Source organism: Molossus molossus, unplaced genomic scaffold (genome assembly GCF_014108415.1).
Source record: "Molossus molossus isolate mMolMol1 unplaced genomic scaffold, mMolMol1.p scaffold_m16_p_3, whole genome shotgun sequence".
NCBI lineage: Eukaryota > Metazoa > Chordata > Mammalia > Chiroptera > Molossidae > Molossus > Molossus molossus.
The window spans coordinates 132,234,761-132,254,064 of NW_023425366.1; the positions used below are offsets into that span (position 1 = coordinate 132,234,761).

At 43.2% G+C, this 19,304-nt stretch overlaps 1 protein-coding gene across 8 annotated transcripts in view; it reads right to left on the reverse strand.

Annotated features, from left to right (window-relative positions):
* The window catches only part of VPS35L (VPS35 endosomal protein sorting factor like), a 143,539-nt gene that overhangs the window by 49,262 nt on the left and 74,973 nt on the right, over window positions 1–19,304 (reverse strand). For all 8 annotated transcript variants that reach the window (XR_004961631.1, XM_036278771.1, XM_036278776.1 and 5 more), the window contains 5 exons: window positions 9,801–9,854; window positions 6,673–6,753; window positions 5,191–5,253; window positions 3,124–3,209; window positions 1,712–1,792 (listed from right to left, as the gene is read on the reverse strand). Coding sequence is in view for 7 of the 8 variants with exons in the window: in XM_036278771.1 (XP_036134664.1) it covers window positions 1,712–1,792; window positions 3,124–3,209; window positions 5,191–5,253; window positions 6,673–6,753; window positions 9,801–9,854 (365 nt within the window). In the remaining variant the exon portion in view is untranslated. The remainder of the gene's footprint in view (window positions 1–1,711; window positions 1,793–3,123; window positions 3,210–5,190; window positions 5,254–6,672; window positions 6,754–9,800; window positions 9,855–19,304) is intronic.

A 19,304-nucleotide genomic window follows, 5' to 3' on the forward strand; every position in this document is an offset into this window, starting at 1 on the left:
TTTTAAACAGGCAGCCAAGCTGAAAAGAATTTACAAGGAATACCCGTATATCCAACCATCAAGATCTTACCATTATCATTTTACAGTATCTGCTTTATCACATAACTACCATTCCCCTCTCCATCCATCCATCCATCTTGTGTTGGGGATGATAATAAAGTAGATCACGATCTCGGCTACTTCTATTTAGCAGCAGATGTAACACCAGCATGCAGAAGAACACGTCAAAGCCCTGTAGTCTGGGTCATACTTGTGCAGGCCTACACACAGTGCCCTGATTTACTGAAACTTTTCAGAGCCCAGAGGAACAGGAGCCAAGACTCTTTCTGCTGGTCTGCTGCAGGGAAGACCAGCGCTGGCAGATGGCACCGCCCCCTCCAGTGCACTTAGTCTCCTTCCTCTGACTCCACTTTCGTCTCCTCTGCAGCTGGGTACAGCCACAGGATAGGTCTAGTCAAAGAGACATGAGTGCAACGGATCTGTGAGCCTCCCAGTTTTGTCCCTAGAATAGCGGTTCTCAACCTAAGACCTAACAGTAGCAAAATTACAGTTATGAAGTAGCAACAAAAATAATTTTATGGTTGGGGGTCACCACAACATGAGGAATGTGGTAAAGGGTCACAGCATCAGGAAGGTCGAGAACCGCTGCCCTAGAAGAAAGCTGCTGCTCACCAACGCCCGCAGGCTGCACTGCGGACAGTCACGGTGAGACCCTCTACCAGGGAGACGAGGGCAGCCCAGAGGGACGGCGGGGTGGCAGGACAGAAGGACCGGGCTCCTGAGTGATGTTCTAAGCAGGGCCACCTCACCTCCACCTCTGGCCTCACTTTTATCCAGAGAGAAATCAGCCTATTTTACTTGGATCAAAAACCAATTCCTACAAATACAAGTGCCTTTCTAGATGTTTTCTGTGCCTTGACTTTTACTTTTGTCCAACTAAAATGTATTGGTTCCATTTATTATGAAAAGTCTTGATATTTTGATTTTGATAACTGCCCATGAAGCTGAACGCACAAAGTTATGAAAATAAAGATTCTGAAATTCAGAGGGAAAAATAGAAATACAATTCATGTTGTTGATGGTTAAATTCTAAAACTATTTTCTCAATGCCTATAACTTTCCAATGAATCAAGCTGCTTGTTTGAAACTTCTGTGGGGACTAAAACTTCAGTGACAAGCAGGAACTGCTTTACGCGTAGACAAATAGAAATATGTGGGGGAAAAGGCTAGAAAGCCAAGAAGCGAGAGTTTGGCCTTCAACCCAAAGGTAAGGTCAGCGGACAGGTCTGAGCCTGACCTCCACTGAACAGCTCCAGTCCTTCATGCATGGAGCTAAGCGATTGCAGCTGAATTTTAAAGAACCGGCTAATAACGAGAAAGAAATGTAAAGGCTGGGCTACTGAATGAGTGAACTCATTATTATACTACCTGCTGATCTCAGAAATTTCCTGGAGACAGGGAGTTTGGGTTAACTTGCATGAAATCAGCCTTTTTCTCCCAACTGAAACTCCTTTATAAAAAATGTGCCTCTCACTTTAAGGTACTCCCAGCATCCCCTGTCTCCTAGACGTCTGGACAGTCCTCTTAGCAGGAATCCTAACAGCCCCAAAGAATAACACCATCCACGTGGCGGCTGAGCAGCGACTCCCTTAGCACCACTACGTGACACTGAGACCCAGCCCTGTCATGTCTTGGCCTCAGTGTGGCTTACTTCACAGAGTCATGCATGGTCTTGCACACGTGCAGGAGGGCGTTCAGGATGACCGGGTCCTTGGTGGGCTCGTGCTGATGCCTAGGAAACAGTTACAGACAGTGGTAAAGCCGTGCCCGCTGAGGACAACGAGCGCACAAACTCAGTTACCTACTACTCACGTCGGAGAAGCGAGATGACCAGGTCACCACTCACGGGACGTGCTGGTTTCCCCTTAACTCTTTCAGCGACAAGTTTGCTCTTCCCCACATATCATGACTTCTCGTAACCTCAAACTCCTGGGAAAACTGCTCCACTTTCTCACCAAGCAAGGGCACATCTGTTTCCTGTATCATGTTTCTTTTCCTCTCTGAAAGGGCCCATAACCTGTCTACAACTGTGTTGGGGGCCAGACTTATTCACTGGGTTTTTCATATACTATAAAAGGACAAGCTCATCAAACAAGCCTGTATGCAAGTAAAGTAGGTGTATTTGTTCCAAGTACAACATAAGGAAAGCATAAAACATATATTCAAGCAACATCCATCTCTACATTTTCCAAACTCTACATACTTAATATTTTAAGTGACTTTAACTTTTAACTTAACCTTGTCCTAAAAAATAATATACATGAAATCATGGATTATGCTAGTTATATATTATTTAACATACTTTAAGATAAATATAAATATACAACTTTTAAAGTAAAAATGGAAATCTCTCCTGTGCGGACCACCTACAATTATTCCATATACCACAAACAATACGCAGTTGAGGGAAACATTTAATAACATGAAAGGAACTAAACTTGAAAATGGATCACAAATCTACACATTGAAGATGGAAACCGTTCTAGCTCTGGTATTTTGATAAGTATGACTTTATCTTTTAAAATGTTGCTCCCACCCTGGCTGGTTTGGCTCAGTGGTTCGAGTGTCGGTCTGTGCACTGAAGGGACTTTGGTTCAGTTCCTGGTCAAGGGCACATACCTGGGTTGCGGGTTTGACCCCCAGCCCAGGTCAGGGCTCATGCAGGAGGCAAATAATCAATGTGTCTCTCTCACATCTCTCTCTCTCTCTCTCCCTCTCCCCCTCCCTTCCTCTCTCTCTGAAAAAAAGGAAAAATATCCTTGGGTGAGGATTAACAACAATAAAAATGTTACTCCCTAACTAGTTCATCAATAGATTGCTCCTTCCAAAAACACAGGAGTGAAATGTAGGTGCTGGCCAAGCTTTGCTCGTACTTACGACTTTGTCTTCTTAAGCACTAGTTACAAACTGTTATCATGACTGCTCCTTTTGTGTGGTTTTCCTCAATGCTCCCTTTGGTATGAAATGCAAACACATGACCCCAGAGTGCATATGCTGAATTCGTATCAACAGGTCTCAAAAGGCACAAGGAACTGAATTCTGATTACCCTGTGTTCCACTTACTTGATGAAAACATCCATGATGCATTTACAAACCTCCACCCGCACACTCTCTTTTTGGAACATGTCCAGAAATGGCAGAAATTTTTCCTAAACAAACAAAAAAAAGCCCTCAACATGCAATTTATACAAGTTATTAGAAGGAGCTCGTAATTTTTTCTGTGGAGATCAAAACAGCCGCTCATCTCTGAGGCAGGTCGGATGAGGGCTCATCTGCAGGCAGGTAGCTGGCCCTTAGGGTTTAGAAACTGTTACTATTGAAAAGGACTCTCCTGTTTCCCCGGGATCGGGGTGAACAACGGGGTGCACCTGCTGGGAGGCAGACAGAGAGGACCACAGCTTTTCTGTGTAACGAAATGAGAAGCAGTCTCCAGCATTTTCACAGAGGCGAGGCCGAGCAAAGGAAGAGTCGGGGCTGCTCAGAGAGCGGCCCTGCCTACAGTGGCCGGGGGACCACCTGGTCTCCACTCCTTCCCACATTGGTCTTCTCACCTGTAAGGGGACTAACTACCCCCACCCCCCACGGGTGCTGTGAAATGTGATGAGGCGGTCCATGCAGTCAGTTCTAGCACATTGTTCAGAGTGTGGTGAACGTCCAATACAGAATAGATTCTATTTTTAAACAAAAGACCAAAATCTCCAGTCCTGTCAGAGTACAACACAGAAAAAGGAAGAGGGCAGGGTGCCAGGGGAAAGAGACGCTAAGGGAAGAGCAGGCCACTGTGCTTAGAAGTGGTACAGAGCAATGGAAAGCTAGGGAACCTCTGGGATAGATGGAATAGGGAAACTGAGGCAGGAAAATTAAAGCCAGAAAGTTTTGCAGGATTTATCTTGAGAACAAAGGGTTAAAACCTCCCCTTCTCACAGAAAGATGCAGGAGAGGAAAGAAAGGGGGAGAGAAGGAGGAGGAATCAGACCACTTAGTGCAAATCATCCTGAAGCTATTAAAGCAGGGAGGAGGGAAGAACAGTATGAACAGAAGCCAGCAGTTGGGATCTAACTGCCAGGGGCTTCCCATAAATTGTGGAAAAGCCATAACAAAGAAAAGGCAAGACCTTCAGAGTCCATCTGTACCAGGATATCTAGCAGGGGAATTTTTTAAAAAACTTAGATAAGGACTGGTTCCATTCTCGTCAGGGCACATGCCTGGGTTGCAGGCTCGATCCCCAGTAAGGGGCATGCAGGAGGCAGCCGATCAATGTTTCTCTCTCACATCGACCTCACATTTTTCACTTCTCTCTCTCTCTCCCTTAAAATCAATACAAACATACTTTAAAAAACAACTTATAGACAGGAGGGGATATGAGGCAGAAACCCCCACCCCACTGGCTCTTCAGATTTGCTGAGAGCCCGTCTGTGCTTCATGAGCCAGATGCACAGGTTGCTCACTTTGCTTCATTAATAAAGGTGCATGCTTTAACTTCTTACTAAATTCATTTGTTTCAACGAATACACTTTACCACACAGTCAAGGTCTCTCGTATGAACTCATTTGCGAGAGAAGACAAGGATGGAGGTTGGGGACAGCCGCTCCCTCTGACCCAGTCCGATGTCAGCTCTCTGGCGCTGCAGGTGCCTGTCCCAGAAGCACCCAGATTTATACTTGCCCAGTGCACTGCGGCAAACCTGAAAGGGCGTCTCTGAAATTTTTAACTTTTTGAGGGAAACGTAATAAATATTAACTCTCAGACACTGAGACAACTATTATGTCATAGTTTCAACATTAGATTGTGATAAACAGCAAATATGTGAAAATTAATGAGTAAGAGGATGTCCGGTTTGACGCCAAGGTCGGTGACACTGTCTGTACCCACTGGTGCACACATCCCATGAGTTCAGTGATGAATGAACTAAAGATAATAGCTTTTTTCCAGTCTGTGTGTATTATTTTTTTCAAGTACTGATTAAGTTGCGATGGCATAAATACTTAAGTTGTTTAGACGTAACTACTTTATGAAAGGAATTATTAAGTATTTCTTTTGGTCAACGGCACCTTGAAAAAATTACTGAGACACTAAGAGAACCTGTGACTCAGATACAAATTTCCAAGATAATTAAGGAACATTACTTACCACGGAGAAAAGAACTGAGAAATCGTGGAAGTGGGCAATGACTTTCTTAATTATTGACTGAAGCTGCAAACAAGACAAAAAACACATCTTATTTAATAAAACTTGAATATATTTTAAAACGGTAACCCTTTCATAATTTGCAATAAAAATTACACGAAGGGAAACCTGGACAGCTGAAGGACGGGGGATTACTGGGCAGGTGAGGCCACATCTCAGTCCAGGTCTGCCCACCTCATCCGTGCCCCGGACCCTCTTCTGTGACACGCAGAGCAAGCGGCATTCTGCTCACAGCAAGGATTCAGTGGGATGGCTCAGACACATGGTCCCAGCCCTTCGGGCCGCCCCTGAAGTCAGCTGTGAATGTCCAAGGAGTCAGCGAGCACTTTCTGCATACCCTTCAGTCATCACAGCTACCGTAGACCCAAAGTAGCTCTTTAGGTCAGTAAAGCTAAAGATTAAGATACTGCAACACTGTCTGGTTAAAATTGTTTCTGAAACCTTATCCATAGCAACTAATCCCCTTAGAATAGGAATGTTTTATATACTTAAATATAATTACACATAACACATTTCCTGATTTTAAAAAACAGTTTTTTTCACCATTTTACTATGAAAATGCTGAAACATGAAGAAATTCAGAAGACTACGTGCCAGACGCCCCCACCCCAGACCTTTTCTTACACTGATAAAGCTGGAAATTGTTTGCTGGCAGTAAGGCCAGAACATCATGTCACTAAATAAAAAATTAAATCTTAACTAGATCAAGTTACTTTGCAGGACATGATCGTGAGCTGGAGTCCGTTCCGGAAGTGAGAAAGACGTCCACTCTCAAGGACATGACTGAGACCAGGGACAAAACAGGAACGGGGCTGTGGGGGCAGTGACAGAGATGCACTAAATGTGAAAGTTCTGAAGCTAATGACTACACTGGTTGCACAGGAGAATGTCCTTGTCCTCAGGAAACACTCACTAGAATCTCTAGAGGCAAAGTGGTATAATGTGTGTGAATTATCTCCAAAGGCTTTGGAAAACGCCTGCACACACAGGTGTGTGCTCACATAAGGATGATGACAAGCAAACAAGGAATATATTCATTGCTGGTGTATCTGGGTAAAGAATAATGGGACTTCTCCAAGCTATTGTGTCAACTTTTCAATATACTTGAATTTATTTCTAAATAAAGTCAGTTTAACTGAAAAACACAGACACCTTACTTGAGTCCAGCAACTGTCCAGGGCTTCCCACCCACTTCTCAATCCTCACAACCATTCTGAGGGGAGGGCTGTTACTAGGCCCATTTTGCAGGGGAGAAAACTGAGGTACAAGGTCAAGTAACTGAGTAAAGGGTACAGTCAGGATATGACAGAGCTAGGATTCAAACCCAGGATGATCTGACTTCATGGTCTGACCCATGCAACAGGCCAATTTAATTCAACAGAATAAAATCTCCAAGTGTGGAAACAGAAAAGGCACATCTATTACCTGAGGGTAGGAGTCCTCAAATGCACGATCTGGAGTCATGTGCTTGATGACATCGGCCAAGACGGTGTTCACCTCTCGTTTCTAATGAGAAAACGAATGAAGGCTCTATTAGACACTGAATGGTAGATGCTAACCATTTTTCTGGGGAAAAGACATATCTTCCAGAAAACAGTTCCAAATATTCTGTTGAAAATATTATAAGGGGGAAAATCCCACCCATACCACAGCCTTAAAGGTGGCTCTGTCCACACCATGTCAGGACTGAGACACCATCTCAAAGGCTCTGGGCAGTCCAGTGTCCCTGCTCTCCCTAACTACTGGTGCAACCAGCCATGCCACGTTCTGACACCTGTCCCAGATCTCTCTCCAGGGGCCACGGGTCAGAGCAGACTTGCCCGCTACAAGCCAGGTAACCCAGTACCCACTTCGCTTTTGCTGTCTGTATCAGGGGTCAGCTACCACAGCCAGATCCAGCCCGATCCTGTTCTATATGGCTGTGAGCTAGGACAGGCCTGACAGTGGGAAGCACAGGAGGCTCATTTCAGTGTGCATGAACAGGGTTCACCGGCACACACCTGTGCTTCCTCACGTACTACCTGTGGCCGCTTTCATCTGCAGAGGCAGAGCTGGAGATCGCTGGCCATGAAGCTTTAGGTGTGTACCTGGCCCTTCACAGAAAACATCTGCAAATGGGAGCACTGAAGCCTCTTGGCAAGGCAGCTCTGAGGCTGCGTGGCTTCCAGGTAAGTTACCGGGCACAGCACAATATCTAAATAGCTACCATTATGTTTGCTTTCTTGTGTAACGGCCATTAAATTCACCAGCATTATTCCCATTCTACAGATGAGGAAGTGGAGGCTCAGAGAAGTTAAGTGACTTAGCCAGGGTCATACAGAAAAAAAAAAAAAAAAACCTGACAACAACACTAAACGAATCCAAAGTTCCTTGGAGAAAAGTACTGATTCTGAACCTGGGATAAGAAATATGCAGAGGAGGCAGAACATCTTAGAAAGACCGAAAGGCATCAAAGACAACAGAGAACATCTCTAAGGACTCTGGAACCAACTTGAAAAGGTATCCACTAGTCAGAAACGGAAGAACTGAGCATCAGTCAGAATATAAGTCCAATATGTTTAAATTCATGAGTTCTTAAAGACACCAACAGCAACTACAACTCATGGGTCATGTCTGGGGATGTTGGGGAATTGAACCCTTCCTCTACAAATTAGTAAATAACAGATAAAACCAATCAGTAACACTGCCTTTTCCGTATAAACTGTATCTCAGGATAACCAAAGCCTGATGAAAGGAGTCTATCTTTACACAGGTGTCCCAGACAGCGGACAGCACCATGCTGCACCCTCTGCGCAGCTGTGACATGCATGGCCAGTGGCTGCTCACGTCAGACACAGCAGGCCCAGACGTCCCAGGAAGAGCGCCGGCCACGCGCACAGTGCCACAAGAGGACACCTGAGCCGAGCCAGGCTACAGACTGTTCGTGGGGAATGCTGACGGCACAGGAATGTGCTGGACCACCACAGGGGTGCGACTTCCAGCCCAGGGGGAAACTGTGGACGAACCACCCAGTTTCTCAACAAATACCTTACAATGGAGAAAGGGAGGGGGGGAGGAGGAGAGAGAACTTCTAAATTAAAATAAAAATCCTAAGAAGTCTGTTGCAACATATGGTTCTTATTTTAATTCTGATTGAACAAATAAAGTGTAAAAAATTATGATACAATGGGGAAAATTTAAACACTAATTTTTAATCACATTAAAGCATTATTAATATTTTTAGTTAAAATAATGTCCTAGAATTTTGCTTTAGCAAAGGGAATTCTTATATTGTGCAGATATGTCCTGAAGCATTGACAGATGAAATACAATGTGAGATTTGCTTCAAAATGATGCAGGGATGGGGAAAAGGGAGAAGGCCATGGAATAAGACGTATCCTGCGGCGGTCACTTCTGGGTGATGAATGTCAGAGATCTAGGTTTGAAGCTTACATACCAATACATAAAACAAAACTGGAGAAACCAAGTCAACAAAATTACATTCATACAATACTCAAACAGAGGCAAAAGCAACTTGTGGAGTTGGAGGCCAGGGGTTTCCTCTCACTTCCAGAGGCCAGGCCGTGATGGAAGGGGCACGGGGGCTGCGAAGAGGGAGGTTATTTCCTACCTAACCTGGACCGCGACTACATGAGTGACTTTTGTCAAGACTCGTTAGGCAGCAAACTTACGATCTATGTGCATTTCTACATGTCTGCTACACTTGAATTAAAAAGTCAATACAGCCCTGGCCGGTTTGGCTCAGCGGTTAGAGCGTCGGCCTGCGGTCCAGAGAGGCCCGGGTTCGGTTCCCGCTAAGGGCATGTACCTCGGTTACAGTTTGTCCCCGGCCCTGGTTGGGTCGTGCGGGTGGCAGCCACTCGATGTGTCCCTTCACGTCGATGTTTCTCTCTCTCTCCCTCCTACTCTATCTGAACAAAAAATGAAAAAAAAATGTCCTCGGGTGAGGATAAAAAAAAAAAAAAGTCAATACAATGAACCACCCTGACAGCAGGGTTTGAACCCAGCTCTACCTACTTCCAAAGTCTCTGCTCTTTGACAATCCCGGCAGTTCCAAAACTGAGGTTCTGGTCTGGGCCTCGGGAAAGAAGTGTCTTTGTGTGCTTAAAAATAATTACATGCAAGTCAAATATGTTTGGGAAATGCTGCTTGCTAGACCAGAACTAACACACCTTACAGTGAAAAAGTTGCTTAACTATGCACAACGCAGCATTTCCCAAATTTACACGAGAACACTTTTGTTACAGCACACATATTAATGCTCTGTGACACTAGACAATAAAGGATGGACTTTTTATAGAGTAAGAATAACTGCCATTGTAAAATGCCTCAGCTAGACTTATCCACTAGGATAAACATGAAAAAAATATAATACTTTCAAAAACAATGCCACAGCCACACATACCATGAAATGCCTGCAGGCCTACTCCTCCCACACTGTACATGAAATGCCTGCAGGCCCTCTCCGTCCACACTGTAGGTGAAATGCCCGCAGGTCTACTCCACCCACACTGTACATAAAATGCCTGCAGGTGTCCTCCGCCCACACATACCGTAAAATGCCTGCAGGTGTACTCCGACCACACGTCAGCACAGTTAATGTAGTCCTACAAAACAAAAGTGAAAATGTCTCCAGTAAGAACACCACAGCTGCCTTTATGGAAGAAGCAAGTCATGTTCAAATTCTTTCAAGAGCTATGACAATTAAGAGTTGACAACTGACAGAAATTTCAAGAGTGGTTCATCTACATCAAACTCTGACACACTGACATATTTCACCCTGAGATGTGAGTTATAGAAAAACATAAGTTGCTTCAAAATGTGAACCCTGAGAAAGAAGATACCTACTAAGAAGGGTTCCCAGTGGCTACCTGGGCTCAAACTTAAAAGTCAGAGCCCACAGCCATTTCTGCAAAGAGCCTCTCTGCAAACTGCACCTCAGGGAGAAGCCTGCACCAGTCTGCCTGTCTCTGTAAGGAGCTGCCTTCCGGGACTGTGTTCCTGCCCTCCAAGCCAGCCCTCTACAAAGGAGTTGCTCGAATCCTATTTCAACCAATAGGATTGAGGCTCCCCCATCTAATCAGAGATGTGCAGCTATATCGCCATCAGCTTCTTTACCAACAGATCAGAGCAGTTCAATTCTGGACAATCAGAACAGTGCCTTTTGAAACAATCAAACTGCAAAGATTTGGAGCCCTCATTTGCATGAGCCACCTCCCCTCTGGCTCTGGGAGCACACTTTCCCTTTCCACTCACGAGCTGAAACACTGAAGATGTCTCCCAGAACAGAGTGGAACAGACCAGTGCAGAGCAGGCTGCAGACTGGTCGCTGTTCCCAGGGAACAGAGTAGAGATGTCTAGCCAGAGAGGGTCAGGCCCCATGGCCGAGGCTGTGCTGTGTCACAATTGAGCCATTTGCAATGAATAGTTTCCTTCTTCATCACATCCCAAATTGGGGACTCCTGCTGGTGTTCAGTTAAAGCCAACAGCATTTGGTTGCCAGGACTGATCAGATAGATGGTAACTCCAGAGCGGCCACCCGGGCCACGCTAGAGAACTGCAACGCTCTCCCAGGACTAAGAACCAAGGCAGGTAGAATCCAAGGCAGTGCTGGCTCCTCTCCACTCAGTGAAGAAACTGATAGCAGATCAAGTTGAACACTTCAGATTTGCCAAAAATGTGATTTTTCAAAATTGGGCTTCCTGCCTTTAAAAGATAAACTATTTGCATTGCACAGGAGTGACAAGTATATGGTATAAAAAATTAAAGCACCCAGCCGGTGTGGCTCCGTGGACTGAATGTTGTCCCAAGGACTGAGTGGTACCAGTTTTCTGTGCCCCAGCTGTGGGCTCGATCCCCAGGAGGGGGCATGCAGGAGGCAGCCGACTGATGTTTCTCTCTCACATAGATGTTTCTATCTCTCTCCCTAAAAAAATCAGTAAAACATATTTTAGAAAAAATAAAAAACTCTTAAAGAAAAGTGAACACAGCATAAAGGGTGGTTTCAAGATGGCAGCAAGTAGGTGACCCCTTCCTGCACCTCCTCCCACAACCAAACTGGAAATACACTAAATGGGGAACAGTCACTTGGAATTACCACCGAGGACTAGCTGAAACAAGAGGACAGAAACCACCTGGAGACTGGGGGGATGGGCAGGTCGTGAGAGGGACAGCCTGCTCCCACAGGCGGCAGGCCGAGGCTGAGAGGGGCGGTCCTGGCTGTGGGTGGTTCCTTGAGAGGAAGGGGTAAGGCCCACGGACCCCAGGCTGAGCTGCACAGCCCGGAGCACCAGAGCTGAGAATAGTGGCCCACGTAACATCCACCAGTGAAGGGCAGTGAGGCTTCTACCCCACAGGGAGAGAGGCAGCCTGTCAGAGATAAAGCCACTTTAAAAACAAAACAAAAACCCAGAGCACAGGACTTTCATTTGCAGAAAATCACCCAGAGCATTGATGGAAGGAGGGTGGTGCAGACTGAATTCACCTGAGGAGAATCTGGGGCTGGGGATATCGAGAGGAGATGGGCAGGAATGGCAGCCAGGAGATCTGAGCTTGGTCGTCCCCAGCGCCACACCGCAGCAGCCCCTTTTCCTGAGAGACACAAGCCCTCCAAAGCAGCAGCCGCCTAGAAACAAGGCAATACCCTGCCTCCTGCTAGAGTGCTCCTGACCCTCAGGAATCCCCCGTGCTCCGCCCTTCATCTTGACCACTGCCCAGGAGGTTGCAACAGAGGCCTTGCAAACCAGTCTGGGCAGTCTCAGAGGGAGTCAGTTCTCAGGGGGCATCAGTGACTGACTTTGGGGCAGGGCCACCCCCCCCATTGGGAGAACCTGATTGGTGCTTCTCCCTTGAGTGTGAGCTGATACAAACTACCGGATTCCAGCAGACTTTGATCAGTCTGCACACAAGGGTTCTGCCACACCGAGGTCAGGGAAATATGACACCAGGACAGGCTCTGGGACAGAGGAACACATCTGCCATCTACTGTACGGCACCTCCCCTTCACAGGAGACCCAGAGGTGTCATCCTCCAGATTTCTCCAAAAGTCATTCAGGCTGGGCCGGTGTGGCTCGGTGGTTGAGCATCAACTCATGCACCGAGGTCACCAGTTAGATTCTCAGTCAGCGTAGGTGCCCAGGTTATGGGCCCAATCCCCAGAGGGGGGCATGCAGGAGGCGGCCAATTAATGTTCTCTCTCATAAATGTTTCTCTCTCTCAATCTCTCTCCCTTCCTTTCTCTCTCAAATCAATAAAGAAAATAAAAATGTCATTCAGAAACAGACTTTTCAGTGACTGAGTCTGAGAACTGTCTGGAAGGCAGAGGTGGGCGGCTGCAAAGCCCACGGTGCCTTGGGATGCTTGCTGACCCACTTTTCATCCCCATGCTGCTAACAAGCCAGCCCTAGAGAGCAGCTTGGCCCATCCTGAGTGCAGCCAAGCCCTATGCTGGCATGTAAATCGCTTGAAGCTTTGAACAGGTTACCAAGAGCCAAACATGGACAGCTTCTGACAGTGGCTAGCACAGAAGTACCTCCTGGAAGGTCCAGAAACGACAGACAAAACAGTCAGCCTTGGCCAACGTAGTAGCAGGACCCAGAGGGAGCTCCCAACAGGTACTAAACTCTGCCCAGACGAGCTGCAATTCCCTTTTATTTGCATCGATTTATTTTTGCTTTTTTATTGCACTGTTGTTATTTTTTGTCTCTTTTTTCTTTCAAATCTCTTACTTTCTTTCATTTTCTTTCCTTCTTTAAGTACTTTTATTGATCTTTTGTTATTGTTAATCTTCACCAGAGGGTATTTTTTCCACTGATTTTTAGAGAATGGAAAGGAAGGAAGGAGGAGGGTGGGAGAGACAGGAGGAGAGGGAGAGGTACCTCAATTAGTTGCCTCCTGCATGTGCCCCAACTGGGGCCAGTGATTGAACCTGCAACCCAGACACATGCCCTTGACTGGGAATCAAACTCAGGACACTGAAGTGCATGGGCTGATGCTCTAACCACTGAGCACACCAGCCATGGAATTTTATTGTATTTTTAGAGAGGGAGGAAGGAAAGAGAGAAACACAGAAACTCATTGAGAGACAAACATGGATGGGCTGTTACCAGCATGCCCCCTACCAGAGATCAGCCCACAACCTGGGCTTGTGCCCTCACTGGAAATTTTACCAACAACCTTTCGGTGCATGGGATACCCAACAAACTAAACCACAGTGGCCAGGGCTCTCTTTCCTTTTATTATCTTATTTCTTTACTCTTTCTCCTCCTTTCCCTTCTTTTTTCCTTTTCATAATTTTTCCTTCCTCTTTTATACCATTTTCCTATCTTTTAGCCTTAATTTTCCCACTCCCTTTAGTCCTTCAGTATTATCTTTTCTTTACCCTTTTTATTCTTCTCGTATATTTTCCTTTTCATTTATTATTCCTGTTCACTTTTCTTTTTCCTAATTCACCCTTGTTTTGTGGTTCTTTTTCTTGTTGTTGGAGTCTTTTGTATGCTTATGTTTTAATCTTGTTTTCTTGTGTTCTGTTTTGTTCTGTCACAAGCTGCACAACAGCTCACAGGACATGGTCGGTGTTGAACCTCACATCCAGACAGCCTGAGGGGAGATCCTACCCACAGACATGACAACAATCAGGGGCAAATTCCAAATAACCCATACAAGGGACATTTCTACAGAATCCAGATCAGGAGATCAGAGGCTGTACCTCAGGATCCCAAAGGACATTTAGTACATAAGGCCCCACCACAAAACTGGGAGGCATAGCAGTTCTTTCTAATATATACACACAAACACAAAAAGACAGCTAAAATGGGGAGACAAAGAAACAAGCTGCAAATGAAAGAAAAGATGGCATCTCAAGAAAAAGAGCTAAATGAACTAGAGGCAAGCAACTAATCAGATATAGAGTTCAAAGTAATTGTTACAAGGATGCGCAAAGAACTTCATGAGAATGACAAGAACTTAGTGGGAACTACAAAAAGTATGAAAAATAAAATAGAAACCATGAACAAGAATGAGTAGGAAATTAACAATACCATTTATGAAATCGAGAATACACTGGAAGGAATAAAACTAGATTAGAAAAAAAGCAAAGTATCAAATCAGTTATTTGGAAGACAAGATAGAATAAAATACCAAATTAGAGCAGAACAAAAGTAAAAATAATTAAAAAGCAAGAGGATAGTTTAAGGGAACATTAAAAAAACATGAAACAAAAACATCTGCACCATAGGGGTACATGAAGGAGAAGAAAGAAAGCAAAGAATAGAGACAGAGCATGTTTTAAAAAAATGAGAGAAAACTTCTCTAACTGGCTTAAGGTAAAAGTAACCCAAGTTCATGAAGCACAGACAGTCCTAATCAAGAAGACCCAAAGAGACCCACTCCAAGCCACATAATTAAAATGAGAAAGGTTAAAGACAAAGAAAGCATCTTTAAGGCAGCAAGAGAGAGACAAAGTTACCTACAAGGGAGATCCCATTAAACTATCATCTTATTTCTCAACAGAAATACTTTAGGCCAGAGCATATGGGCATGAAGTATTCAAAGTAATGAAAAGCTGCCTGGCTGGTGTGACTCAGCAGACTGAGTGTCATCCCATGGACTGAGAGGTTGGTTTGATTCCCAGTCAGGGCACATGCCTGGGTTGTGGGCTTGATCCCCAGAAGGAGGCGTGCAGGAGGCAACCAATCAATGTTTCTCTCTCACATAAATGTTTCTCTCTCTCTCTACCTCTCTAAAAAAAAAAAAAAAAAAAAAAAAAACATACTCAGAAAAAAACAACAAAGTAATGGAAAGCAAGGACATGAATCCAAGACTACTTGACAGACAGAAAAAGACTAAAGGAGTACATTACCACCAAATCAGCATTGCAAGAAATATTAAAGAGAATGCTTCAAGAAGAAACTGAGAGACAGAGACAGAGAGAAACATTGGTATAAAAAATGGCAATAAATAAGTACCTATCAGTAATAACCTTAAATGTAAATGAATTAAATGCTCCAATCAAAAGACATAGGGTGGCTGAATGCATAGGAAAACATGATCCATATATATGCTGTCCATAAGAGACCCACCTCACAAGAAAAGATATATACAGACAAAGTGAAGGGATGGGAAATATTCCATGCAAATGTAAATAAAACAAAAAGCTGGGGTAGCAATAGGAAAATAAAGCCTGTAGCCCTAGAAGGCATGGCTCAGTTGGTTTGGCATTGTTCCATGCACCAGGATGCTGCCAGTTCGATTCCAGGTCAAATAGACATGCCCCAGTTGCAAGCTAGATCCCTGGTGGGGGGTTGCGCAGGAGACAGCTATTCAGTGCTGCTCTCTCACATCAATGTCTTTCTCTCTCTCTCTCTCTTTTCCTTCCTCTCTTTTGAAAAAAAATCAATAAACTCAAAACAAAAAAACAAGGCCATATTAAAAAGAAAAAAAAGTGCACTACATAATACTAAAAGGATCCATCCAACAAGAACTATAACCCTTGTAAACATATATGCACCCATTATATGAACACATAAATTTATTTTAAAAAAACCCTTGGTGGACTTTAATGAGAAAATCGGCAGAAATAAAATGACAGTAGGGAACGTCAACAACCCACTGACATCACTGAATAGATCTTCCAGACAAAATGTCAAAAGTAAAAAAAAGGAAACAGTGGCCTTATGGGACATACTATATCACATGAATTTACTTGATATTTACAGAACACTCCATCCCAAAGCGGCAGAATATAAATTCTTCTCAAGTGATCATGGAACATTCTCAAAGATAGTCTGCATGTTAGGACAAAAAAATAAATCTTAATAAATTTTAGAAGACTGAAATCATATCAAGCATCTTCTCATATCACAATGGCATGAAACTAGAAATCAACTACAATAAAAACACTCAAAAACATTCAAACACATGGAGGCTAAATAGCATGCTATTAACAATGAATGGGTTACCAGTGAAATCAAGGAAGAAATCAAGACCATCCTGAAAACAAACAAAAATGAATATAAAACAACCCAAAATCTGTGGAAAACAGCAAATGCAGTCTGAGAGGAAAGTTCATAGCATTACAGGCCTATCTCAAGAAACAAACCAAAAAAAAAAATGCTTAAATAAACAATCCAAGTTTACACCCAAAAGAATTAGAGAACAACAAGAAAAGACCAGAAGAAGTAGAAGGAAGGAAATAATAAAGACCAGAGCAGAAACAAATGACATAGACTAAAAAAAAAAATACAAAAGATCAATGAAACCAAGAGCTCATTCTTTTAAAAGATAAGCAAGCCAGGGCTAGTGTGGCTCAGTTGGTTAGACATTGTCCCATGCACCAAGAGGTTGTCAGTTCGATTTGCAGTCAGGGCACGTGGCAGGGTTGCAGGATGAATCCCCAGTGGGGGTAGTGCAGGAGGGGGGATATGGCCAATTGATGTTTCGCTCTCACATCAATGTTTCTCTCTCTACCCCTCCCTCTCCCTTCCACTCTATCTAAAAAGCAATAGAAAAATATCCCCAAGTGAGGATAAGAAATAAGTAAATAAGAACAAGACTGGTGAACCTTTAGTTAGATTTATCAAGAAACAAAGGGAGAGGACCCAAATAAATAAAATCAGAAATGAAAGAGAAGAAGGAACAACTGACATCACAGAAATACAAAGGATTATAACAAAATACTATGAACAACTATATGCCCACAAACTGGAGAACACTGGCAAAATGGATAAATTCCTAAAAACATACAATCTTCCCAAAGTCAATCAGGAAGAATCAGAAAACTTGAATAGGCCAATAACAGCTAATGAAATTAAAGCAGTAATCAAAAAACTCCGAGCAAACAAAAGTCCTGGACCAGATGGCTTCAAAGGCAAGTTCTATCAAACATTCAAAGGAGAACAAACACCTATCCTCCTCAAACAATTTCAGAAAACCCAAGAGGAGGGAGGACTTCCAAGCTCTTTTTGCAAAGCCAGCATTATCCTAATCCCTAAACACACTATAAAGAAAACTTCTGATGAACATAGATGCTAAAATTCTCAAGAAAACATTACAAATTGGATCAAGCAGTACACTAAAAAAGATCATACACTATGACCAAGTGGGATTTATCCTGGGGATGCAAGGCTAGTACAATATTTGCAAATCAATAAACATGATCTATCACAAACAAAATGAAGGATAAAAATCACATGATCATTTAATAAACACAGAAAAAGCATTTGACAAAATCCAACACCAATTTATGATAAAACTCTCAGCAAAGTGGGAACAGAGGAATCATACGAACATAATAAAGGCCATATATGACAAACCTACACCAAACATCATACTCAATGGGCAAAAACTAAGTGTTTGCCTTAAGAACAGGAACAAGACAGGGATGTCTACCTTCACCATTCTTATTCAACATACTACTGGAAATCCTAGCCACAGCAATCAGACAAGTAAAAATTAAATAAATAAAAGGTATCCAAATTGGAAAGGAGGAAATAAAACTGTCGTTGTTCACAGATGAAATAATACTGTACATAGAAAACCCCAAAGGATTCCATCCTAAAACTGCTGGATTTAATAAATGAATTCGGCAAAGCAGCAGGATACAAAATTAACATCCAGAAGTCAATGGCATTTTTATACACCAATAATGAACTGTATTAATACAAACAAACAAAAAAAAAATCAACCTATTTACCATTACAATAACAAAAAATAAGATACTTACTTGGGAATAAACTTAACCAAAGAGATAAAAGACCCATAGCTGGAAAACTATAGGACATTAAAAAAGGAAATTAGAAGACACAAAAAAGTGGAAGCATATACTATGTTCATGGATTGGAGAAATCAACAGCATTAAGATGTCCACACTACCCAAAGCAATCTACAGATTCACCCCAGTCCCTATTAAAGTACCAATGGCATTATTTCACAGATCTAGAACAAATATTTCAAAAATGTATATGGAACCAAAAAAAGACTACGAATACCCTCAGCAATCTTGAGAAAAAGAACAAAGTTGGAGGGATTACAACACCGAATACCAACTATAATACAAAGCCTGCTTAGAAACACTCAAAATGGGGAAAAAAATAGCCAAAAAAAAAAAAAAAAATACAGTGTGCAGGTATACATTGTCTATTCTGACACTCAAAACAAAGAAAGATGAAATGGGGAGGGAAGAAACAGTTCTCTCATTCACACAAGAAGCCAGGAGCATTCTAACTGAAATGCTAAGAAGGCAAACTCGATGAGGTGAGCATGCAATTCAAGACTGAGGAGTCTGTGAATATGAGCTGCTGAGGAGAGGCTGCTGTGAAGCCCTGAGGTACAGGCACCATAAGTCCAGAGGGTTTTTATTTAAATAGCCTAAATACACTGTTTTAGTTAGCCAACCACTGAGGGTAAATAAAAGTTTCTAACCAGATGGAGGATTTTGGTAAACCTAACCTGACCTAACCTAGATATACGATTTTGTAATTATTCTTAATTTTTCTAAATTATACTACTATGCTCAGTGCACTATTATAAATGTCATGATTAGCAAGGGGTTTATAATTGAATTCATTTTAATATTTCCCTCTTGATAAATGATTGTACCACATGCTACATATTTATATTCAGCTATCTGCTATGTTATGGATTGAGAATTTGTGACCTCCTCCCGCCAAAATGTATATGCTGAAATCTTAGCCCACTATGTCATGGTATTAGGAGGTAGAACCTTTGGGAGTGGATGAGGTCATGTGGGTGGAATCCTCAAGAATACAGTTAGTGCCCTGAGGACCCCAGAGTACTCCTCACTCCCTTCTGCCATGTGAGGGAGAGCAGCTGCCAGTCTGCAATCCAAAAGAGAGTCCTCACCAGAATCCCACTGTGATGGTAACAGACTTCCACTTTCCAGTACTGAGAGAAAATTTCTGTTGTTTATAAGCCACCAGGGTATATCATGTTCTGTTATAGAAACCTGAATAGACACAGCTATTAACAGGAGAGTAACAGTACAGGTATGTGAAGTTTCATCCAACTGGTCACATAACCACAAAGACAGGCAATACCAC